Source organism: Mustela lutreola, chromosome 5 (genome assembly GCF_030435805.1).
Source record: "Mustela lutreola isolate mMusLut2 chromosome 5, mMusLut2.pri, whole genome shotgun sequence".
Lineage (NCBI taxonomy): Eukaryota > Metazoa > Chordata > Mammalia > Carnivora > Mustelidae > Mustela > Mustela lutreola.
Genome location: NC_081294.1, coordinates 4,763,749 through 4,789,397, shown reverse-complemented (window position 1 = coordinate 4,789,397; position 25,649 = coordinate 4,763,749). Strand labels below are relative to the sequence as shown.

The 25,649-nt window shown below is 53.3% G+C and overlaps 1 protein-coding gene across 1 annotated transcript in view; it reads right to left on the bottom strand.

The window, feature by feature from the left end:
• Window positions 1-6,084: 6,084 nt before the first annotated feature.
• Window positions 6,085-25,649, bottom strand: part of UBE2QL1 (ubiquitin conjugating enzyme E2 Q family like 1) — a 35,297-nt gene continuing 15,732 nt past the window's right edge. Inside the window, exon 2 of the mRNA XM_059173600.1 lies at window positions 6,085-7,373. Within this exon, the coding sequence (XP_059029583.1) occupies window positions 7,242-7,373 (132 nt within the window). The 3' untranslated portion in view covers window positions 6,085-7,241. The remainder of the gene's footprint in view (window positions 7,374-25,649) is intronic.

The window sequence follows — 25,649 nt, the reverse complement described above, 5'->3', positions numbered from 1 at the left end:
TGGGAAAGTTTATTCTTGTTGTCTAGAATTATTTTGTTGGTTTAACCTTCAAAATGATTTATTAGAAAACCTTTCATGGCCCTCCCAAAAATCTTTTAAAAACGCTCTGGGAGGGAGCCTGTGGGGCTCAGTGGGTTAAGCCTCTACCTTTAGCTCAGGTCATGATCTTGGGGTCCTGGGATAGAGCCCCACCTCGGGTTCCCTGCTCAGCGGGGAGTCTGCTTCTCACTCTCCCTCTGCCTGCCTCTGCTCGTGCTGTCTCTCTCAAATAAATAAATAAACAAAAAGATCTTTAAAAAAAATGAGTAAAAATGTTCTGGGATGAATTTAAACCAAAAAAAAAAAAAAAAAGTTGTCCTTTCAAATCCTGACACTGCCGCCTAGTAGGCCGGCCGGTCCCTACAAGGCTGTGTGCGATCCCTCCCCGCTGTAGGCTGGGCACTCGGCGGCACCATCCGTCGGATAAAATCCCGTGTTTCCATTATCATGCTGGGTTCATTCTAGTGGGAGCGAACTCTAAGACAGACACTTAAGGGACAAACAAAGCAGAGGTCAAGCCCAGGCACTATGTGCAGCTTTAAAAAAAATTTTTTTTTTAGGTTTTATTCCTTTATTTGAGAGAGAGACAGTGGGTACAGCTGGGTGGAAGGCAGGGAGAGGGAGAGACGCAGACTAGCTGCAGAGCACGCAACAGAGAGCCCAGTGTGGGGCTCGATCCAGGACCCTGAGATCATGACCTGAGCTGAAATCAAGAGTTGGACGCTGAACGGACTGAGCCACCCAGGAGCCCCCATTTTGTGCATTTTGATCAGCCCCTACCTACTGACTCAGAAACCACACCTTAAATTTTTGATGTCAGGGTGCAGGTACAGTACTATTGGGTCTTAAATTTTGCCTTGAGAAAACTGCGTCCCTGGGCAGAGACTGCCCAAGCCAGTGCCGTCGACTCCCCCACCCAGTTGGAGGGAGTACGTTCCCGGGAGAGTGTGCGGTGAGCCACCTTCCCACCTCCACTGCCCAAGAGAAATTCCCAGCCGAAGCCCTCTCGAGGGGGCTTCCACCACGCCTTTACCCACAGGGATGGAAAGAGCAACTTCAAGTGGATTCCAACACACAGCTCGAGCTGTGGACTTGATCCTGCCGGGCCACTCTCACTGTATCTCTAAAAGAACATACTGGGTTTCTGTTCCAGGCCAGGCAGGGCTTCATGCTTCCCACATACCACCCGTCTTGTCATTGCCACCCTCCACCGCGGAGGCTCACATCCTATTGTAGGTAAGAAAGTGGTGACTGAGAGTCTAAGCGGCTACGTTCCTTGTCCACGTGGGAGGGGAGGCAGAAGGTGGATTCAAGACTGTTTGATCCCTGAGCCGTCACTGCTCAATACTAACACAGTCACATTTTCAGATTTTCAAAGAAGAATGTGCTCTTGACTGGAAAATGATTTCAAATATTGACACAAAGGCTGGGAAGTTTCTCTGATACACAGATTAAAATAAAAACTAGAAGCCAATTTATATACCAGTGTGAAAAATTAGCTGTAATAACCTTTTAAACAGATTGAACTTAGTCTGCGTGACGAGTGTCAGGTTCGAGAATCGCTGCTCTGTAACAGTTTTTCGAAGGAGTCTCTCTATAATCCCGCATTTGCGTAGGTTACAGTATTGTGCTAACCATACGGTTTCAACTTGAATGGAACTCTCTTTACAACGCAAACGGCAGCGGAAGAAGAGATCTAAATCACAGTGTTGCCTAATTAGGTGTGGTTCCGTTCCATTTCATTGATTTCTATAGAGAATACTTGTGACGTGCTTCAAAGTTCCGAGTTAGCAAACCACAAATAAATCAAAGCACGAAAGATCAGAGGACAGCACATGACAGGAAACCACTCACGGCGGACGGTGTTGGATAAACGCATGTGGAGACCCAGACACATTCCAGCAAATACTGAACGTAGACCATGCAAGGACTTCAACAAACATTCCATGGGAAGACATTTATTGGTTTTGAAGTCTTGCTTTTCTGAATTGTTGTTTTTTCCCCTAAGGACAGTGCCTCCATTTTCTCTGATTCCCGCGTCCACCCTCTGCTGAAAGTCAGCATTTCTTTCTACTTCCTCCCCCGTCCTTTTGAGGAGCACAGACCTGGATGACTTTAGCAAGAGTCTACACCAAAGCTTCGGTGCGAGTTGGGAGGACAGTCTGAAAGCTTATAGGACCCCAAAATGTGTAGATCGGCATCCTACCAAGGTCACAATGGAGACGAGGTGCATGGAACAAGGTCGTGTTGGCAGATCGGGTAAAGCCACGCACCGCCAGCTCCAGTTGTTCTGTTGTTGCTCAGTCATTGACATCGCCGAGATCCAGCCATATAAAGTGATTGCATGACTACCTAGCGGACAGCCGCTTGATTCACCTCCTATAGAGGAAAGGAGGAAGCACCGTCTGTCGGAGAAACAGGGTCAGTCTGCCGTGGGAAGCAGTGCCAATGCTTATTTGCTCAACACACACTGCCTCACAGACCCAAGAGGATGACCTTGGAGACTGACCCCTGCCCCAGGCACTCTGCTATTTGTCTAGCCTTGTTACGACCTTGCAATTATACCTCGCTTCCCTTTGTATCTGCACTCTGTTCAAGTACGCTGCCTTGACTATGTCTCTTTGCCAGCATACTTGGTGCGATATACACTGGAGGTTGCAAAAGTCAGAAAGATAAGGTAGAGCCGAACCTAAAGCCAGGAAAGCTGCACATTGTATTAAAGTCTTTGGAGAGAAAGGGCATTGATGACCATCACACGGGCTGAGCTCCAAGCTGTAGCTCCCCAGACCACTTCTCACCAACTTGCTCTTGCTGCGTAATGGATCACTCTGAGTGGTTCCCAACCAGCTGGGAAGGCTGTGGCTCAAGGAAAAGCCAACGGTGAGCTCAGAGTGAGCGCGAGCCAAGGGGATATTGCCTCATGGTCCTGGGCTGGTTTCCTCCCCTGCAGAGTGTCTGAAGGTAGACTAAGGGACCTCTGAGATTCTGTGGTTCAACCTTCATGTGGTTGGAAAGCAAGTTCTGTCCCCTAGAAATCACATTCCATTAAAATTTTTCATACTATTAGAAGGTTCAGATGAAACACTGAAATATAATCCTAGAGAAGGGGCCAGCCCTCCACGCCAGGTTAGGCTTCAGGTTTGACTCGTCTTGCCTCCTGAAATCCGGTCTATAGAGATGGGCTCCACAGGTGAGAGTGGTCAGAAGTGCCCAGGCCTCCTCTCCAGGGCCAGTGTGGACGCACATTATGTCTTCCACAGGGGTGTCCCCGCCCTCTCCCGCTTCTACACCTGCCTTTCTTCCCTCTTGCTCAGAGGACATCACTCAGCCCTGACTCCTCTGTGGAGTCTGGAGACCTCTGTGTACGGACCAAGACTACCAGGTCAGTGGGGTTGTGTAGCGGTTAGTTGCCTCTGGTCCCCACACGTGTGTCACTTGTTTGTTTTTTAAGATTTTATTTATTTATTAGAGGGTGAGAGAGAGCACGAGCTGGAGGAGCAGCAGCAGAGGGAAGGGAGAAGCAGACTCTCTGCTGAGCAGGGAGCCCGATGCAGAACTCGATCCCAGGACCCTGGGATCATGATCTGAGCTGAAGACAGACGCTTCACCAACTGAGCCACCCAGGCGTCCCTCTTGTGTGTTATTCTTGCCTTTTAAGTTCCTCTAGGGAAGGAGGCATGTCTAGAACTTGTCCTTCCCTATGTCAGAGTTAGTGGAGAGATGGCCAGTAAGTCTGGTTGACTGACTTACAGTAGGGGACTGGGGACAGAACACAGTATCATCACAGGTTATTTCTACTTGAAACATTGTAATTATTCAACTGGAACCTTTTTTTCTATGTGTTCTGATGAAAGCTGGTTGTTTAACACAGAGCTCCCCACACTGGAAAAGCCATACCCAAAGGTCACGTGACAAATTCTGCATTTCCCAAGCACTTTCCCTCAGGGTTTAGGTCAGTTCTCAGATGAGTCTCATGGGAGTTAACAGCCCAAGAAACTGAGGCTCAAACAGGTGGCATTCCTGCCAAGTCCCATGGACACAGCGGCGCCTGTCCTTCTAACAGGTCTTTGTCATAGTCGCAGATTTCCCTCTCAAAAAATAAGGTTGAATTTTGATAGAGTGAGCTTGAGAGCTAAAACATGGGGACCTAAACTCTGTTTTTTCCCCCTGAGTAATGGATTTTAGAGTCTGGGAGTCTTCTAGGGCATACGTGTGTGTCTGCGTGTGCGTGTGTGTTACGTGTGTGTTGCAGATGTGTGCGTGTGTGTCTGTGTGTGTGGGACCGGGCCCATCTTCTTGCAGCTCACGTGGAACTTGAACAGGTCGGGGAGGACCGCAGACCCCAGGACCGCGGCAGGGGCCCAGGAAAGCCTCTGGGCGGGCAGGAGAAGCATGCCCGAGGCTGAACGTGCCCTTCCTCCAGCTCTCTAAGCTCGGCCCACGTGAACGTGCGCACCCCTGTCCAGTTGTCCCCCTACTGTCTGTCAGAGGAGGAGCGGCGTTCTTGGCCTGTGTGGAAAGGAGAGCCCTGGCAGCCGCTTGCTGGGTCTGCAGCCGGCCTCCCGCCCACCCTGGGTGCCGAGGCAGGCAGGTCCCTCCTGTGGGACACGGTGGGACAGTGGGACACGGCCACGGCCAGGCTCCCCCGTCTGGCCAGCGTGGCCCTGTTTGCTTACAGTGATGCCTTCAGCCGCTGAAAAAGTTCCTCCAACTCAGAGTCAAAGCAGTAATCGCATTTTCAACTGTTCTCCACTGCTTTGAAAATGAGTCTTACTCATTTAAGTGAAAAAGGGAATGTCTTCCACTAAAGAACATTTCCTCGACAACTTCCAGTGCCTGGCAAACCGACTGGAAGTCACATGCACAAGAAATCAAATTCAGGGTGTGCAGAGAGGTTGGGCTGCGTGTCTCCCCGTCGTTGTTGGCAGCGACTGAGCCCAGCCGCAGGGTGTCGCAAGCGTCCTGGCTGCCCCTCACAGCGGGGGGTGGGGGCACACCCAGAAACAGCCGCTCCTCCGACAGACAGACAGCAGGGGGACAACTGGACAGGGGTGCGCAAGTTCATGTGGGCTGGAGGAAGGGCACGTTCAGCCTCGGGCATGCTTCGGTCTTCAGTCGGCCAGCAGCCAGCCCGGAAGCGCCCGGGCTGCGTGGGGTCACATACGTGTTCTGCACGTCATGTGTGTGTACGCACCATGTACTGTCTGTGTACCCAGATGCATCCAAATGGTTCTTAACAGAAAGTTGCTTTACGTTTTGCATCAGGAGAGGGAAACATTGGGAAGAGGTAAGCTCAGGTGCTTTCCCCAGCAAGCAGCTTCTGTCCTATCTGTTTGGGATCCAGACCAGAATCCCATGACAAGGAGTAGCCCGAGGGCCCAAGACCAGGCCCTAAAGGTCAGAGTTCCAGGATGGAGAATTCCGCTTGGGAGATCAGAGGAAGGAATGGTTTCAGTTCTCGGGCATGGGGTTTCGTGACTATTACTACGCGGGGGGGGGGGGGGGGGGCTGAGACCAGGCAGGCGTCCCGCACGCACGGCCGTCTCGTCTGGCCAGAGCGGCGTGGGAGGCAGGGGTGTATGAGAAAGGGTTAAAAATATCAACGAAAGCAGCAGGAGAGAGTAGATTTGGCGAATGACCGGTTGTGCCGGGAGCTGACCCCTGTCCTCTGAGGCCAGGTCTCACGGACCTCTGACAGCCCTGGGCGAGCAGACAGGTCCCCAAGTTACCGAAGCTCCCTGAAGAATTGTATGTGACCAGCAAAGATTTCTTCTCCCTCCCAGTGGGGAAATGGCATCGGCAGGACCCGAGTTTGGCCAAATCAACCCCCCACGCTTCCTGTTAGCTTCGGGTGGCCTCCCTGGTTGCTTCCGGGGACCATGTTAACGCACTGAGTTTTTTGCGGAGACTGTGGGTTCCTAAGGCTCACTTTTTGTACCTCGCTGGAGAATGTCGTCGTGGTATTTGGAATATTGAGTTTTAAAGACTGATGAAATGCTTTAAAGGGAAGGCTAGCCCCCAGTGACTGGATTCCGGAGGCAGGTGTCAGATATGCATGATTTTATTTAAAATGTGTCCAATAAGGTTTTCCACCTGGGATGAACATTTTTACCTCTTCCCACGTATTGTTATAAACCGTGCTTCCTCACTTCATGGAGTTTCTTAGAAAGTTCTAAGTAACTTAACAGAAGAGAAAAATGAACATGTGGGTGAAGGAATAACGGCGAGTTGCTATGACAGCGAGGGTGTTCACGCATCACACAGCCCAGCCCCCGGGGACACAAGTGACGGGAGGGTGAGGGACAGACCCGGTCATGCAAGCCCTCGGACCATCACGTGGTGTCCTTTGGCAGTTCTGGCATTCCCTGTCACTAGCACAGAGAGTAACATGAGTCCGATGATTCAGGGAACGGGGAAGTGTCTCTCGCTTGTGGTGGTGGGTTGACCCACCGGGAAGAGACAGAAACACAAATGTGGAGTCGTAGGAGCGTTTCGGAGTACCAAGGGGGCTGTCCCTCTGCGGAGCCCCAGGGAGCCCACGGCGGCCGCAGCAGCCCTGCCTTCCATACCGGGCCCAGCGTGTCGCACGGGGACCCCATGTTCACCAACGCGGCAGTCGCTGTTTTAAATCACGAGAACCTGGCGATATGAAATTTGTGTTTTCAGGAGCCAAAGGTCATAGCACGAATGAGGTCTACATGTCACATGGGGCCACAGGGAGACACGTCTCCAGGTTAGGTCGACCTGCCAGGGAGAGCAACAGAGACACAGAGCACAGCGAGGCGGGGCGTTCCTGGTACGTGGGAACGTGCCGTGTATGGTAAGTGGGTCGAGCAGCGGGGCCCTGGGGCTCCTGCCTGCTCCTCGGAGCTGCTGTCTGGGAAGAAGCCAAGGGCCGTGTGAGGGGTGGGCGGGGTGGGGGGGGGCAGGCGGGCTGGGGAATGTCACCACCTCAGCATCGGTTCTAAAGTGACGTCGAGATGGCTGCTCGTTGACAGTCGAACCTAATCCCGAACGGTGCTGGCTCCCTCGCTCTCCCTGTAAACACATCTGTTCATCAATAACTTAAACGTCTCCTTGGCATTCGGGATTCAGTTCCGGCTGGAGTAGAAAAGGGTGAGGATGCTCGGTGTTGAGGAGGAGATGTTGGGAACTCGTGTGAGTGGACAGGTGGCTGGAGCGTCTCCCGCACGTCCGGCGCGTCAGCCGTCGGACACGGGCGGGGTCACCCAGCCGTACTTCTCATGCGTCTTCACCAAACTCTTGAAGGTAGCTTCGGCTTCCTTGCGGCTGAAGGACTTTTTTGATTTGCCGGCCTTTCTACAGATCCGCCCCTGCAGGAGAGGGAGAGAAAAGCCCGGTTAGAAGCCCGCTTGATGGCACCGAGCAGCGCAGGGCCGCCGGGCTGGCGTGAGGGAGGGGCGCAGCCCGGCTTCCTCCGACACCTCATTCCTGGCCTGGGAAGCACCTGCTCCACACGACACCCCCCACACCCCCACCCCGGGTCCCTGCGGCTTAGGACAGAGGGCCAGCTGCCCCACGGAGCATCCGCCACCCGCAGAGACAGCGGGGTGTCCCTGGGGCACAGCGGGGCTCCCAAGGCCTTCCCTCCCCTCACAGGACACTGAGACAGGAATTCAGTTAGATGTGCACATTTCTAGGTTCACACGCACACTTCCAATCTCTTAAAATTCAAGCCCAGGAACAACGGGTGAATTTCTTGTAATTCGTGTCACGTGGGGGCCGCTTCATGAGAAGGCGGGTGGGGGAGCCGTTTCCGGGGAGGAGCGAGGCTGTCCGAGAGTCCCCAGAGGGAGTAAAGGTGACGGTCCGCTGCTCCTTATACAATCCCGGGACGGGGGGCTAGGCCTGTCCCCTTCACCGGGAGCAGGTGTTTCTTGCCCGAAAGATGGGACATGTGTGTCTGCAGTGCCGTTTCGGTTACGGCACACCTGTGGGCCTGAGCCGGAACCAGGCCTCAGCACCAGCAGCCGGGCTGGTGCTCCCTTGGACAGGCTTCCAGGGCGGCGGCCGCCTGGGTCTGTGTGAGGACAGGCAGGCAAGGTCCTTCCGCTCACAGCCGTCTCTGGAAGCCCATGGACAGTGCTGGTGGGAAAACAGCCATACCGGCCTTGCCACTCACGGGGAAAACAGCACTAAAACTAGGAATGGAGGACTGTGTTATGCTCTTAAATTCAGGGCATATGGTTCAACATCTGTCTTTTCAACACTGGAAACGGAGACCCATGCCCAGGGAAGGAGCCCGAAGTCCAGAGTTACAGCTGTGTCCTGCCTCCTCTGGACATCTTTCTGGCTGAACTCGTCCATCTGTCCATGAAGGCCCATTAATGCCACCTCGTCTAACCTGCTGCTCGGTTCACGTCAAATGCGCTTCTAAAGGGACAAAGGAAGACGGAAGAGAAGAAGGCAGGAGAACAACATTGACTGCCTTCCAGAAACTTCCCCATGCCTCTCCAGGATCTGACTCCTAGTTTTAATTTTAGAGCTTCCTACTTTGCTTAAATGGTATAGTAACACTTGATGAAAAGGGGCCATGAATAACTAATACATTTACAATTATCATCCTGATGGGGTGAGACTGAAGTCTGGAGTCGTTTCGTTAAATACAAGCACATGCATCTTTGCAAGGATGCCAGCAGCAATCTCTGCACCAAGTGGAAGCAATGTCAGGCCACGTTCTTCTGTATAAAATGCACATTCCAGCCATCTCTGCCATCCTGGTCTAGAATACCGGAGGTTCGTGGTACGGCTTGATAATTCTGAACTGAAAACAGCCAGACAAATACAAGCTTACGATAATCTTGGAATATTCCGTCGTTTTTGGCGTGAACACACACTTTGCCTGTTTTTTATGAAAGTCCCAACTATTCCAAAGCACAACAGAAAACCCCGAATGAAAAGAGCACTCTTTGTGTCCCTTTCTTTGCAGGAGATATTATGAACTTCATAAAGCCCCAGCACTCGGTCCATTCAGTGACCAGGAGGCAGAGCCCGCTGGAGATCTCTGGGCCTTCGAGGCCCTCAGCTGCCCGCAAAGACCTTTCCCTCCTCTGTAGTCTCTGGCATGTCAGTTTCTCGTTAACAGATCTCTTCTGTCCTCTTCTGATTGGCCGCTTAAGTTATCACCCAGGGAAACCCTAAGCTTGGGGAGCAGCACTCACATGGGTCAGCCCCTCCAGGGTGGCCAAGCTGCCTTTGCTGTGGTGCTCAGAGATGCCCAGTGCACCAAGAAGGGGATGCTCCATCTTCCCAGGGGCCCTGATGTTCAAGGCCATTCCGACGTTGAGCTGGCTCCTGTTCTGCCCCTACAGGCAGTCTCCTGTAACATGGACTGTGGGGTAACCTTTGGCCCAGGGGCTCTGACCCTCTGTATTTTCCTCTATAAAGCGGGGACCATGTTCGCTGCCTAGCATCATTACGAACACCATAAGATACTGAAGTTAGAAGCACTTTGAAAACTGTAAATTGTTACAGTTAATTGAGAACTGTTTTTCTCATTGTCATGACATTCATATTTCTTCCTTGTCTGTTTCCATATAACTAATAACCAAAAAGTCTCTTCTGGAGGGTTTCCTGGAATAACTCCTGTTTCTCCTAAAATACCTCTACTTGCATTTAATGCGAAACAACCTGGATGTGACAATTTGCTCAACCCACCGTGAGAGCTTTGTGGGGTCACCAAGACTTTAGATGAGTAAACAGCCTCCCTCTCCTGAGCCCCCAACAGTAAATGTGTGGTCATGAACAACCCGAGGACGTTTCCCTAAAGACCTGAAAAACATCTCTATAACACTGATGCGGAACAGGGCTGACGAGAATACAGTTCTCTAGGGCTGTGTTTGTTGAACAAAACCGTTAGCTGGTACTTCGGCTTGTCTTTTTTTTTCCCCCCAAAGCTTTTTGGGGCTAATCACCATAATCCAACATGAAAAATTCATACAGCCACACATTTCTACACTTTTCTACACGACTAGAAGCAACTCCAAACCCAGGGCCTCCATTCAGTCCCCTGGTCTTCTGTGGTTTCCACGAGCCCAGCGCACACACCGAGTTTCATTCAGTCGGTCAGTCGGGTGCAAGGTTTGAAAGACAAAGTGACAGTGGCCCCTGCCTGTGGGGACTTGGAGCCCATCACGGCATGGGTCGCTGAGACAGAAGGCAGACATCAGGGCTTCCCAGCCTCAGTCCAGTCGGCGTCATGGGCCGGTTCCTTCCTGCTGGGGATGGTCCTGTGAACGGTAGGACGTTAAGCCGCATTGCTGGCCTTCACCACTAGAGGCGCTGGTCCTCCCGGAGTTACGACAACTGCATTGTCTCCGGACAGGCCAAATGTCCCCGCAGAGGTAAAATCAGCCCTTTTGAGAATGGCTGGCAGCAGGGCTTTCTATGGTGGAAACGATTCTGGCCCTCACCCGGCTCAGAGGGGAGGATGGGTTCCACCGTGGGGTTGGGGGGTTGGGGGGGCAGCCCTGGTTGTCTGTGCATCGAGGAAGACGTCTGTGTTTCATGATACTTGAGCTGAGCCTTCACATACGGGTGGCAGGTGCTTACCAGGCCATGGTGACAAGCAGAAGCTGAAACAGTTGGCTATATTCAGAGTAATGGAAGAGACACTTGGCGAATTTGGGGCTTGGAGGCCGTGTGTGTGTGTGTGTGTGTGTGTGTGTGTGTGTTGGGATGAGAGTGCAGAATTCAGTGGACCTGGCTTCAGATCCCTGCTCCGACACTTCCTGGCTGTGTGACCTTGGGTGAGTAACTTAACCTCTCTGAATCTCAATGTCCTCATCTGTAAAATAAACCTAAGAATAGTGTGATATGACCCTGGATTTTTATAGGGACTCAACATGTTAATACACGTAAGATGCTTGGCACAGTGCCAGGCACAGGGCGGACACAATAAACGGAGCTTTTTGTTTTTGGGACTATCACAGACCATCTTACCCTTTGACAAAGCTGGCTTCATTCTGGCCTCTTGAAAACACACACACACACAGTTTCTGTCCTTTGCATGGCCAGTATGACTTGGTTTGTCCTGTCACAGAGTGTCCTCAGGCAAGTCCCATATCTGGCATTTATGGGGTTCATTCTCCTGCTTTTTCAATCATGTCTATTATAACAGGAGGAGATAAATACTCTCATTCTATGTTTCTTCCTTGATCAGATTTTTCTTTTACTTCTAGGTTTTCTTTTACTTCTACTTTTAGATATTTTTAGATTTTTCTTTTTCTTTTACTATTTTATTTTTCCTTGCAAACCTACTTTCGTGGCATTTCTATATTTCACTTGCCTGTGAATTATAGGCTTCTGTTCTTTCCAGACTCCTCATGAGAAGTTTTGGGGTTCTTTCTCTCATTTCCAGGGCTGAATTACAGAGTGGCTACTCGTTTTCAAAGACTTTGAACATGTAATTGTTAGTCTAAGAGCTCTCATAATCCCTAACCCCTCTAACACGGGTTTCTAATGTGTGCTGTGTTGGGTCAGCTTCGCTCCGTACCACGGCTGTGTGTGGGAGAAACTTGGAGCAAAGAAGGTGCTGGGCGTGGGGAAGGCGCCCTCTCGGGATCTGTGAAAGGAGCACTGCCTGGAAAGGCAGCCATGATTTTGCCTCTCGTTAAGGCCTGATGTGCAAAGCCGATCAATCACACAATTCTAGAGACAATAATTCTGTTGTCTCTGTAACAGATGAGGCAGCTTCAAAGAAGTGTTTCCAAATCCAGATAGTTACACGGAGCTGCTGGCCAGTGAGGGAAGGACTTGAGCTGGATCCTGTCCCAGGATCAAACAGAAGCTGAGTGTGGAACACGCTGATAGGATCCTGCAGCACTTACCACGGACCTGGGCACGCGTGTGAGCACATGTGGGTACCTGAGTGTGCGTGTGCACATCTGCATGCTGGCATGCATCCAGGCCTTGCATGGGTGTGTGCACACGTGGGCATCTGAGTGTGTGTGCACACATGTGTGTGCATGCCCAAGGACATACCTTGTCCATACCAAGGACAGACTTTTGCATGAGTACCATGTGTTTGTATGTGCACAAGTGTGCACACAGTTAATCATTGGTGTGCAGTGACTCCTCTGTGCTTGTGTGTGCGTGTGCGTGGCTGTGCTGGTGATATCTGAGCGGCAAGCAGGGCTATGAGTGTCCCTGTGGTGAAATGGCCGCTGACGGAAGCCAACAGCAACCCTGAGGGAAGCCCCGCACTCCGGCTGAGTCAGGGAAGCCCTGGGCCTCGTGAGCCCATGTGCAGGATGGTCAGTTTACAGTGGGAGACCCCCACCTCTGCCTGCCAGGGAGTCTGTCCAGCACTAGCCAAGGCAGGGAGGGGGAGTGCCGAGGGACTGGGAGGGCAGAAGGGGGAGGGGCAGAATGATGTGATCCTACTGACATCTGGGGCTGGACCGTTCTTGGCTGTGGGGGCTGAACCACGTGCTGTCGGTTGCTCAGCAGTGTCCCTGGGCCCAGCCCAGCAGATGCCAGAGCAGCTCCAGGCCAGCCGTGATCACCACGATGTGTCCACAATGGCCAAGTGTCCTCTGGTAGCTCCTGCTCTGGGCTGAGCAGGGAGTGTGCTGGGCGAGTGCACATGGGTGCACTTTCCATGGTCTGGGGGCTAGACAAGCAGGGAAGACTGCCTGGAGGAGGAGCTTGGGGGTGGACTCAAAGGACAAGTTGGGGAGTGTGTGTCCTGGTGTTCCTGGGAGGACAGAGAGAGAGGTGGCAGGGACCAGACATACATTCGTTCCTGGGGCTTCTGGAACAGAAGGCCAGGCCAGGGGGCTTAAATCAACAGAAATTTATTTTCTCAAAGTTCTGGAGGCCAGAAGTCCAGGATCACGTTTCCTATTTCTGGGGCTTTTAGAAGAGAATTTGTGCCATGCCTCTCCTCATGAGGAACCCCTGCCTTGCAGATGCATTACCCCAATCTCTGTCTTCATGTTCATGTGACTTTCTCCCTGTGGGTCTGTTTCCAAGCTTCCTTCCTCTTACTGGGACACTGACCATTGCATTAGGGCCTGGCCTAACCCAGCATGACCTCATCTGAACTTAACGTCTGCTAAGATCCTTTGGGTGAGGACGACATATCCATAGGTGGTGGGTGGGGTGCTCGGTCTTTCTGCATATGTGTGGGGGACACAACGCTTCTCACTCCAGAGGCAGTCGGTCGTGATAGCTCCTCAGCCACCACCCTGCAGTCTGGCCCTCTCCCGTGGGGGGCAGATCACAGGGTTGGGTTTTCTTTAGGGATGCGTCACTTGGGATATGGATGGCTGGTCAGGTGTGAGATGTTGGCCACTTAGAGAAGAATCTGTTCTGTGGCTAGGGAGGCTTGGGGCACTCTGGGTTTCTGATCCAGGAGGAAACAGGTTTCCAGAATCAGATCTTGTGTTCCTTTCAGAACTGGGTTTGGGATGTGTGTTAGAAATGCAGAGTCCAGAGTGCTCACCATTACAGCACCAAGGGCAGGAGGAGGCTGCTGGATGTTGGGCTCTCTCACCACAAGGTCCAAATGACAGATGTGGGAGGGTCCCCAGGGGGAGAGAAGAAGGAGGGGACATGGCCACTGACTCTTGAGTGACTTTCTTTCCCTACACCTGTCTCCACCCCGAGTCCTGCACACAGTGACACCTGCCTCGGCAGTGAGCCTTTGGAGAAGGAGAACCAGGAATGGGCCTGTGTGCAGTGGTGAGACGCCAGGTGGGGCACAGTGATGGGGGAGCTCGTGCCACACACTAGTCACACACGCCCAGGAGAGGGAGAGGGGAGTGGTTGGGGGGCCAGGCAAGAGGAGAAGCAAGGAGCCGAGGGTAGAGTGGGCGGGGGCAATCGAGGGGGCAACGGGAATGCCACAGCTGGCAGTCGGCACACGGATGCCCAGTGAGTGCCGGAAAACCGCCCACGCTGTGTGTGTGACGCTTCCTTGATTGAAACTTTAAAAACTCTCCTTGGCCTTATACTTTAGCAATCTCTGCACATCGATACCAAACAAGTCTGGTTCTCAAGCACAGCCTGGCTATAAAAAAGTCCCAAGAAAGTAACCTATATTTCCCAAAGCTCTAGTAAGCACCAACCCCCAACAGACCTCATGTGGCTTGTTGGAGGCATCAGGTGAGAGGAGGTGAGGGCGACACACAGGGCTTCACCCAGGAGCCTGGTGGGCGCAGGCAGGGGTGAGTGAATGAATGAGCGCTTTCGGCCGGAGTCAAGCTCCCTGTCCCAGTAGGACAGACAACTGACCAGCTTTCCCATGGCACTGACTCTCACCAGAGCAACGTTCCAGAATATCGCCCAGGATACAAAGCCACTTCACTCAGGAAGGACTGTTTACACCAGAGCACTCTAGAATTTTCCATTGAGAAATCTTATGTAACCGATTTTCTTCCAAAGTCTCCAATATTTCCCAATGACTAGGTAATGAATGTACTCAATCTTCTCTTCAATTTGTGAGCATCTCGGGACGTCAAAGCCAGCGTCAGTTTCATACAAACTCTGGTAACATTCAGTAGGGGTTAAACTGGAGCCGCCTTATTTACTATGATCGTGAGTCATCCTCAAGCCACTGGCAGCACCAAAGGCAGGGTTCGTGGGTATTTCTGATGCATGCAAAACATGAGCATTTCTTTCCTCTACACTTTAAAGAAAGTTCTAGCAATTACTGAATCTTTTTTTGAGACAGATGGTCTTTGCCCTGGAAGAAGGAAGCAGAGAAAAAACCCTTTTCACTAAAAATTTAAATTGTTTCAGATAATCGTTTCAAAAAAAATTTTTTTTTGGAGATTCCCCTAATACTTATACTTCTGCATAAGCATCTGGGCCCCTGTGGGTTTCATGAGCAGCACTGGAACGCAGTAAGTGACAGCTAGACGTCCTTATTAAAGGCAGCCGTGATGGTTGTGCAGCCGACATCATTCTCAGGACGGGGTTTGAACACACCTGTTAAACCTGCCCTGGAAGCCCACCAGGGCGGCTTCGCTGTAATCGCCTCTGACTTCCAGCTGAATAAACAGACACAGAGGGGTCAAGCAGCGTGCTCAGAGTCTCACAGGATTTCAGGGCAGTGCTGGAGCCCAAGGCCAGGCTCTCGGAAACAAGATAATGGTTGTGGACGCGACAGGAGGACAAAAAGACACTGGCCATCGACTCCATAAAATTGGCCCAGCCTGCCCTTCTCCCACTGGACACGGGGTGCTCTGAGGTCCCTGAACCCCCATGTCCCTCTGCTTTGTAACATGGAGCTCTGGGCCTGCCATCCCACAGTAGCCACCGTTTGTTTAAACCCCGAGTAGATCAGTGCCCTAGACCTGCCCATTCTTCCCGCCACAGTGTGGACTTCGGTCGCCTCCTCAAGCCTGGATCCTACGTCTTCTGAGCAGGTGGGCCTTCCTCAGTGAGACACGTGTTCGCACATGGTCCCGGTCCCTCACGACGGCTGGCCGCCTGTCCTTTCCATTTTTGCTAGACAGAGAAAGCAAAGGGAGCTTACTGACGGGCCAAGCCAAGGATGCCGTGTTCCATTTTCAAGACCAAAGGATCGGTTCAGCCCCAAATAGCCGCTCCTTCAGTGTCTTCGACTTATGAGCCGAGTCCCGCTGCCTACGTGTGGGATTCTAACGAGGTCCCAGGAGCACGCGTCTGTCCCTGCTGTCATGGTGGACTCCCTGGGCTGCCTGGGAATGCAGTGCATCTCCGGTCATGTAAATCTCTCTCCCGGGGACCTGGCTCCGCTGGGATGAGCAGGTGTGCGTCAGTTGTCTCGGCCTCGATGACCCCTGTCCTCCTGTGGACAATTGCCCCGCGTCGTTCTACCCTGAGTGAACCACTGGCAGGAAACATGGCACTTCCCTGCCGGCCTGACCTCCGAGGTCGGGGCCCAGGCCAGCCATCACCCCACACCCTGGACCTTCCTCACGCACCCTATTTCCCCTTCCTTCCGGAGCACAGTTTGAAAAGGATGAGGCTCAAGTTCTTCCCCGGTGCCCGCTGGGGTTTCAGTCCACCTGTTCGTTCCTGGTGGCTCAGTCCCCACGGCACCCTCCTTTCTGGGCGCCAGGACCCCACTCACGCTGACTTGAGGCCGCCCACCTGGTCTGATGCCCCAAGTTGCCTCCATCGTCCTCTCCTCCAGGGAGGGCAGGGCCCGTGGGCAGCTGGGAATGAGCCGTGCTGACGGCTGCCAGCGAGGTGAGAGGCGCACGCTGCTCCCCTGTGCCTTCCGCCCCACAGAAGCCAGGTCGGCTGGCACGGGTCACTCACTCCTGCCACCTCACCCCACGACAGCGAGGGGCGACCCGCCTCCAGCCAGGCTCTGCTTGATGTTACGAGCCCCGCGCCCCCATCACCAGCGACACCCCCCACCCACGCCTGTCATTCCGGGTCGCGTGGAAGAGCATTCTCTCGTCTAGACAACAGTGACGGCCACACGCCGCTGCCGGGAGCTCCAAAGAGAGGAGGGAGACCACGAATGTCACTGGAAATGAGACACTGGGGGGCCGCCGCTGGGGGGCCGCCGCTGGGGAGCCGCCTCTGGGGGCTCGTCCGTCAGCATGGGGGCAGCTGTGTTCTGCTTTCTGGCCTGCCGGCGGGAGCTTCCTGAGTCTGACAAAATAATCCCAAACCGTGTTGTTCTGGAAAAATTACATCAAGAAGTAACACAAGGTTTTCACAGGCAACCAGGGTAACGTGGTTTTCCCCTCGAGATGCAGTCCGGTCTCAGGGGGCACGTGTGACTTCGCGGCGTGCAGTAGCCCTTCGTGGCTTCGTGCCCTTCCCGAGCCCTGTGACTTGCGAGGACAGAGAAAGGCCTGGCCGCGTGACACGGCTGGCATGGGATCTTCCAAACCCTACAGGAAATTCTGCAACATTAAATAAAAAAAGCTCTTGAGACTTCGAAATCATTGGGAATCTTGAGAATATTTTCCCGAAAAATGTAAATGTGAAAATGCTATGATTTGGGCTCTAATTCTCTTAGCACCTCGTGAGGAAGGGTGGAGAGGGCCTTTCTGGGTCCCCAAGACCCCAGCATCCCTGGACTCTGGGGGAAGGGCCGTTTCTACCCGTCTCTAGGCCAGGAGGGGGCCACTCCTGCCATGGGCACGGCATGTCCCCGTGGGTGGCAGCTAGCATCCCGAGAAGACAGCTGTGATTGGCCTTTACGAATCCAAAGTCCGTTTTCCTGCCAAGGACGTAGTGAGTGGACGGGCCTCACTAACCCGATACGGCTGAAGGTCACTCCGAGTCGTGAAAGGGACAGAAAAGGGGCCCCCAGGACATCCCAGAGCACGTGCGCTCTCTGTACACGCTCAGGAGTCCTGGTGTGATCCCGGGGCGGGCTCTGTGCCCGTGGGGGATGCTGTCCCTCCCCCGTCGCAGGGGACCATCGGTGCCTCACAGCAAAGCCGATGATGGAGTCTGTGCGCGGATTTTCCCCGGGGCGGTGCAGGCCTCCAAGAGCTGGAGAACTTCGGACGTGCACACACGGCAGAGTCAGTAAGTGGAGCCCTGAGAACACAGTTCTGATCTTTCCTGCGCTGGTCGCTAATGAGGCACTGATGAGGGGCAGGGTGCTGGGGGGAGGCGGCCCACTCCCCCACTTCCCGGCCATTAGCAGAGCACATGCTGCTGGGGGAAGAGATGGGGAGGGCCACCAGCTCCCCTGTGGTCCCCAGACGGAGGACCGCGAGTGTTCCGAGTCCGGTCAGTCACTGCTGGGTGAGGAACTTTGCCCCAGGCCCAGCAGGCTGAACGCACTGATTTAAACACAGAGGAGCAGCGTCATGAGTCACACATTCCTGCGGGGCCAGAGGGAAAATCCAGCACCCAGGACGGAGGCACGTTCTGGAAAGCTGCATTTCTGCACCGTGGACGTGAAGCCACCAGAATTCAGCATTTTGCCCCGAGGCTGGACTCTACTCCTCCTCGCATTGTAGAGGAGGCTCCCACCTCCAGCCGGCTCCCACCCCTCCACGATCCCTGACCTGCCCTTCCTACCCCCACCCTCCACTGAACACTGGCCTCTCGTTAAATCAAGAGCTCTGAGCACTTAGCATCCACCGGCAGTGTGCTATGCGTAGGGGATAAAAGTAAGGGAGTCAAACCACTTCAGGGAACACACCAGGACCCCATCTTCCCACACCTGCCGGCGTTACACAGGTGAGAGTCCCAACACGCACATCTTCCGTTTGCAGGAAAACACGGGGCAAAGATAGGGCACAAAAGAGCTAACTGTTGAGAAAGCCAAGAGTAGGGATCTTTCTGGAAGACGCAGTTTTCCGTTATAAAACAGTCTTAAGACTGCAATCAAGAACGGAAGTTGGTTCTAAATTCAAATTTCTGGGCTCTGGCTGAACAGCTTAGAAAACTGAGGGACTGATTTTGGCTGACCTAATAAAAATTAAAGTGATTTTCTATAAGCAACTGGGATGGCTATTATTACTTTTAGGTCATTACTTTGGGGATGCTCTGATTTCTACTCTTATTGGTCTGATGGTGTTGCCACAGGACCTTTTCTTTCTGATTAAGTAGAAATTATAATAAGTGAAGAATTCAACCACTGATTTTTATATACATCACTGGGGATCTTCAAACAGCGCACACTTTAGAATGCAGTATAGGTAAAGCTCATGGCTGTCACTGTCCTGAGAGCTTGCTGTGTACGGACTCACTCAGTCCTCACTAGGGACGAACTGCTACGACTTCCCTCATGATGGGGAAACTGAGGCTGAGTTCAAGTGCCAAGGTCACAGAGTAGGTAGGCAGTGGAACTGGACCTTGAGCTCAAGAAGTCAGGCCCCAGTGTCCATGCTCCCAGCTATGCTGCGCTGGAGACAGCAACAGCAGGTGACAGGAATGTAAATATGGGATGCCCCCTGCGGCGGCCCACACCCGGCATGTGCCTAGATCATGAGTAGGTTTGCATGATATTGGTGCAGTTTTTAACTGAGCATTTCCTGATTGTATTTCAACATTAAATCTATCCAATTGTGCCAGTCCCTTGTGGAAAAACAAAGGTCACTTTATTTACTTATATTGGACTCGTGGGTGCGCACACACGCTTTCTGAGGGCCAGATGATGAACCTTGAAAAATTATCGACATTGACCTCCAGGCTAGAATCCCAAAGCAAGGGCAGCACACACTTCCCCGCGGGTGTCCTGTGTGGTGTTCTACCCACGTTAGCTCATCTACGCGTCACCCACGAGGTATGCTTCTCACGGTTGTGCAAACGATCGGGTGGAGAAGAACAGGCAAGTGACTTCTCGGTGGCACAGAAATGGTAAATGACAGTGTCCCTCCGCACCCCCAGCCTGGGTCTGGAAGAGGCTGGAACCCCACGATGCAAACTTCTGGGAAATGGAGCATTCTGCAAACTGCGATCAGACAGTCACCCAGAAACACCAGCATCCCTGTGGCTCTAAGAATGGTCCACACCTCTGTGAAAGCCCAGATATCCCAGCCTCTCCGGGCCTCTCAGCCGCACGCAGACTGCCGCGTTCCCACCACCCCGCTCCCGGCCTGCCCTCGTCATTCCAAAGAGCCTAAGAACCGGTGCTCCACGCTGGACAGGTGCCCACACAGATGGTGGCCGTGGGCGGTGGCCGTTAGGACCCCGTGTCCCCTGGCGCTAGCAGGCTAGAAACTTCTGCCCGCACTCAACGTCTAGCCCAACTTTGCAGTGAGTGTCATGGATAAGCGAACATGTTCAGCAAGCCGGAATTTCCAAGTCAATCTCTCCTGTTTACTGAAAACATCTCCCTCAATGCGGTCATGTTTGCCGTCAAAACGTCTGTGGGGGCTGGTCACGGGGCCGGCTAACGAGATGCCATGGGAGTTGGGAGCAAACCACCCAAACACCTGTTCGCCGAGACAGCAGCTGGCCCCAGGCAGATCCGGCAGTGATGTCTTCAATGGCGAAGGCCAGTTTCTCGAACGAATCTTCCCGCTTTGTTATCTCATACTTATGGCTTGTGTTAAGATCCAAATACACAAAAATCAAACTTCTTACGCCTTCATATCTGAACTGGCAAAAACAATGGTTTTGCTCTGGTTTTGTCTGGCTGCTTGTCGCGACACTGAGAGGGTTTCTGTGGCACCGGGATGGAGGGTTTTGGCCATCTCATTACTGGTCTACGGTACAACTGCTACACCGAAAATCCTAAAGCCTTCGCTATTTTTTTAAAACCACTTACTGAGGTATGACTGACATACAGAAAGCTGCACGTATTTAAAGGGCACAACTTGCTGAGTCTGAGACATTGGCATTCTGATGAACTGCACGTGCTGGGCAGGTTAATGCTTTACAAAGCGCCATGTGCTTCCCAGCTCCCGCCAGTGGGATCCCAGCTTGTGGCCAGTGCTGGCCAGTGGGCTGAGGCGGAGGTGATGCACGTCCTTCCGGGTGGGGGCCGTGAGGAGCGGAGGTGCTGGCCCATTCTCGTGCCCTGTCCCTGTGAGCTCCAGGGCCACGTGCTCCAGGTGGAGAAGCCACAAGGTGGAAAGGGGCCCCAAGCCACATCAGACGGTGTGCAGGAAGTACGTGTTCATTGGTCCTGCTGGATTTCAGGGGGTGCTCTGCGGCAGGAAGTAAATCACCACTACATGCAAAACTCGTCATTGAAAAAACTTACATGGGACTTTCGTGATTCACAAAAAGCAAAGAAGAGCAAAGAAGGGGTCTTGTCTACTTGATGTTAGACGGGGCGGCTGTTCCTAAAGGCAGAACAGTATGTGTCCAGGAGCATGCAGTTAAAGGAGTCATATTTACATGGGGACTTGTCACAGGATAAAAATGGCAAAAAAGAAAATAAAATAAAAGGCAGTGGAAAAGGGCCAGGTGGGCCAGAAGACAAGGCTGAGGAACCATGCTCACTTCACGTAGGGGAAGGAAGTTGGACTTCTGCTTAACAGCGTGTGGGGAAGACAATGGGCTAAGTTTAAATGCAAAGGCAAGTTGACAAAGCCAGTGGAAGAAAATAGAAGGGCAAATCTTGTGACGTAATGGTCTTCGCAGATAGCTTTTACCATGGAAAGATGGAGAAAGGAGCAAGCTCAGAAGTAGAGGGTTTTTTTTTTTTTTTTTTCCCAATAAAAGATGAGACAGAACAACAGAGAGAAAATGTATATGTTGGAAGAAAATACTTACAACATGTAAAACCCAAACAAGAAACTATATCTGGCAAACAGAGAATTCTAAGAAAAAGCCAGATAACCAGAAAACCCAAAGAAAATTGGGGAGAAAATAGGAACAGGCCATTCAGAGAAAAGACTGAGAACAACTGGTAAGAGCAGGGTTTAACGTCCGAGCTGACCGGTGATCAGAGAACTTTAGAACAGAGATAAGATACCACTTGCTCGCTGTCAAGGGCAAGACTCAGGATGGAAGATAACACCGAGGCTTTCTGAGGAAGCGTGTGGACTGGCCAGGGAAGCCATTCTGGAAGATTCTGGCCATCCCTCAAGAAGGTCAGCACGCACAGGCCTGATGCCAGCGAGTCGCGCCTGGGCCCCGCTCCCTGGAAAGTCTGCACGTGTGTTCCGAGGAAGGCCAGGCAATAGGCGGGCGGCAGCAGCTCTGCGAAAACAGGAGCCGGAGGGCGGCCGGGGTCCTCCCCAGAGAGCAGATGAGGAAAGGGGTCGGCGACCGTCCTCAGGCTCATTTCTGGCCAGCCGAATCGCAGAGCTTTCCGTCCCTTACTTTGTAACTGCTGGTACTGCGCGCATTTTGTAAAGTAGGCATGTCTGTAATCAGAAAAACTCCGAAGAGCTCCAGAAGCTAGAACGGACGTGAGAGACTGTCGTGCGTTCTTACTCAGTCTGTGCTTCTTCTGACCCCTTCATGAAACTGGGAGCGACGAACGGCGAGAATCCCAAATCACGGTGAAGATGATGACGGCAAAGACGGTGGTGATGACGACGGAGGCTCTGATGTCCAGACGTCGCTCCTCATGGGCCCTGAGTCGACTGGAGCATCTGGAGATGGAGAAGGCCTCTTTCCAAAAAGCCCTTGGGGAAGGGCCCATGTTCCGAGGGGCCCATCCAGGTGTCATCCTGTCTCAGGCCCATCCCCCTTCTCAGAAGGACCTTCCAGTAACTGGACTCGAAGCTGGGACACAGCAACCGGCCTGCAACTCAGCCCCCGCCCGGGAGAGCTGGTGGCTTGTCACCGGCGCTCATGAACCCCGACGGCCACTGACCAATGCAGGGCCTGGCCTGACTCTCTGCCTGCGACGTCTCTTATTTTCACGTCCACTGCAGGAGGGCAGCTGACCCGGGGCAGTAAAGCTGGGAAACTGGACTGCGCTGGGGCCATCCACTGCCCTAAGAAACCACGATCACCGAGAAGGCAGATCAAAGTCAACAGAAACAGAGAAAATCAGTTTCTTTTTCACTTAATTGCTTTGTTTGGTTAAATGCATGTGGGGGAGAAACAAACCCTACAGACCATTTTAATTAGGATATTGTGAAAGTCAGGGGTGTCATCCTGAAATTCACATGGGATCATCTAAGTGTATACTGTTGGAATAAGAAAACTACACACTTTAATAGGCCTTTATATTTAATGAAAGCCTTGGATTATATAGAATAGGGACCCAGTGCTTTGATATTTTGCTGGGTTCTCTGATGTTTGTGACATTTGTGGAAAAACTCTCTGCTCGTGGGACCCGTGGGATCGGGGCCCCTCGGCCGGGTGTGGGGGTGATGCCGTGTGTCTTATGCCAGATGCAAGTCTGGACACGGAAATCAGGTGTTTGGGACTGAGGAGGGGCAGGGAAGGCTCCAACCTCCTGTTGCCCTCCCTCAGTGCGGGGATGGAGCCCGTCTGCTCGCTCCAGAGTCCAAAGCTCTGGGAAGACAAGCCCGGGGGGTGTTCAGGGTGGGCTGTAGGTCCACAGCAGTCCAAGGAAGCTGGGGGAGGGGCCCACGTCTCTGCGTATCAGTTCTGTTAGCTCTGCCGGGGCGTCCTCCAGGAGGGGGATCCCTGCCTGTTCGGGGGTCTCGGCGGCAGGCCAGTGGAGAGATTTGGGCATATTTTAGTTTGAATAAAATAGGAAAGCATGCAATGTGCAAAGTGCCCGCCCCAAACCTCTGCGTTGGACATGGTGGTCACCGAAACCAGCCGATCGATGAAAGTAACAACTAAGAGTCATTTTCTGATGCAACTGTAATTCGAATGAGTAAAATTACTGTAAAAATGGGACTGAGGGTTTTCAGAAAGCATCCTATGTCAGGGTTTGATGGGGACCTCTGAAATGATAAAAGCAAGTTCTGATTAAAGAATGCAGCCACTTGGAGGTTTCAGCAGAAAAACCAATTGGCTTTTTCTCTCTACGTCTGACCTTCCGCCGTCCACTACTATGGAATTCCTGGATCGCCGACTCTCGCTGGTGTTGGAAATAACCATCAACCTTCCGGTCCTTCTGAATTATCTGCACACCCTGCCACGCTCCACATCTTCTTCTTTGCCCAACATCCTCTTTCCCTGCAGCCCCAGACGGACACGTGTGCTGGGGAGGCCCCTCTCCGGGCCACCTGCCCCCAGGACTGAGCAGACCAGGCTTCCCCGAGGCAGACACAGACCCTGGGGTTAAGTGGAACACAGAAACACAAGCCAGAGAGGAGCCACAGGAGAGGGGACAGTCCAGCGATGACAGGCTTGTTGAGACAGTGAGGTCTGGAGAGAGAGGTGAGAACAGGGGACACGGGGGGAGTGGCATGGGAGCAGGGGCGGGGTGACTAAGGGGACTGTGGAACAGTGAAATGGGGCCAAACGAATAGGGCCGGCAGGAATGGGGGGCTGGGGCAGTGCCCCACATGATGGATGGGCTCCCTTCCCCCCATAAAAGCACAGGGAGAAGAACCCACACAGGTGGGAAGGAGAAGGAAAGATAATGAAGGGGCTGCTGGTGGTGCAGTCGGTTAAGCGACCGACGCTGGATCTCAGCTCAGGTCTTGATCTCGGGGTCATGAGTTCAAGCCCTGTGTTGGGTTCCATGCTGGGCGTGGAGCCTGCTTAAGTTCAAAAAATAATAAAGGCAATCACGATGATCAGGAAAAAGTAGAAAGGGGAGACATTCTGGGAAAACCCAGAAAATTAAAGTGCTCTGGAAAAGCTGGAGCTCGTGCCGAGGAATGTGTGGTCACAGGAGCCCCGCGGAGCCCAGCTGTCACATGGGAGACCCCGAGGCCCCTGGCAACAGGGAGGTGAGACTCCAAGCTCACAGCCCTGGTGGACACTCCCCTGTGCTTTGAAGCAAAGCCTCTGCCTTGGGTTCAGTTGGGTCCTCAACATTTACATGTGGATGTCCTAACCCTCTGGGCTTTGGAATCTAACTGCATTTGGAGACAGCATCTTCCCTCAGGTGATTAAGGTAAAACGAAGCCAAGGTAGGGAGGGGTCCTGGGCAGATCTGACAGGTGTCCTTCTAGAGGAGATCAGGACAAAGACAACGAGGGACGAGGGACGCCCAGGTGAAGACTAGGGGAGAAGAGGGCACCGGCAGTCACGCGGGAGGCGTCCGGGGAAACCACCCTTGCCCACGCCTCCGTCTCGACTTCCAGCCTCCGGATCTGTGCGGAAGTAAATGTCTGTTGTTTAAGCCACCTGTCTGGTACCCTGTGACGCCAGCGGCCTTCCGTAATCAAACAGGCTCCTACAGGCTCCAACCAGAAAGGGCGTCGCTGAAGGAAGAGATGGGGGGGGGGGGGGCGGCGCAGGAGGAGGAGGAGGGGGAGGCGGGGAGGGAGAGAGGCGCGGGCGGGCAGGAGGGAGGCAGAGAGCCGGACGGAATGAAAGTGCACAGAGGCTCGGAAACCTCCAGTCAGGACGAGGCCAGGAAGAAGGGAAGGCACAGATGTTTGCCGACAAGTTCTTCACACCCCACCGTTCTCGCCGAAGCTGCTGGAGGGAAGGAGCCGCCGCCGCCCCAGGACGGACGGGCCGGCTGCGGAGCGGGCTCCCTCACTCTCCCCCAGCCCACACCCTGCCCTCCGTCAGGCGCCCGCCTCCGGGGTTTTCGGGGGAGTAGGAGGACGACATTTCAAGGGCACGTGATTCAAACCAAAAACACTAAAGCCAATTCTCGTTTCTGGAAACACCATGACCAGTAAACTCGGTGTTGAGAGAAGAAGAGAAAACTCAGGCCACGTGGGACGCACACGGGGCTGGGGCCAAGGTTATTTTGGTACTTGGTGTCAACGAGCGAACGTCTTTGGATCGAGTATCATTTTGTTGCTAAAACTGTCCACCTTCCCAACACTGCAATTACAGCCCGCTCACCACCAGTAATCTTCCTTTGATGAGTCACGATCCTGCAGTACCTGAAGGCCATGACCTCAGTCTCTCTACGGTCGCTGTGGAGGGACCACCAGCGGCAGGGCTGGGCCGTCTCCCTGGGCTCTGTGTAGTGCTCCCCACAGGGGGAGGTTCTCCCTTGGGGGGGGGCATGCAGTTCTGGAGGCTGGAAGGCACGGCGGGGCTTGCTGGAGGACACATGTGGCCAGCAGGCAGGGGGCAGAAGGCTCTGGAGTCTGTGCAGGGACACGGGAGCACTCAGCGGGGGCCCGGGCACGCGCGGGGCAGAGGCAGCAGGGAGG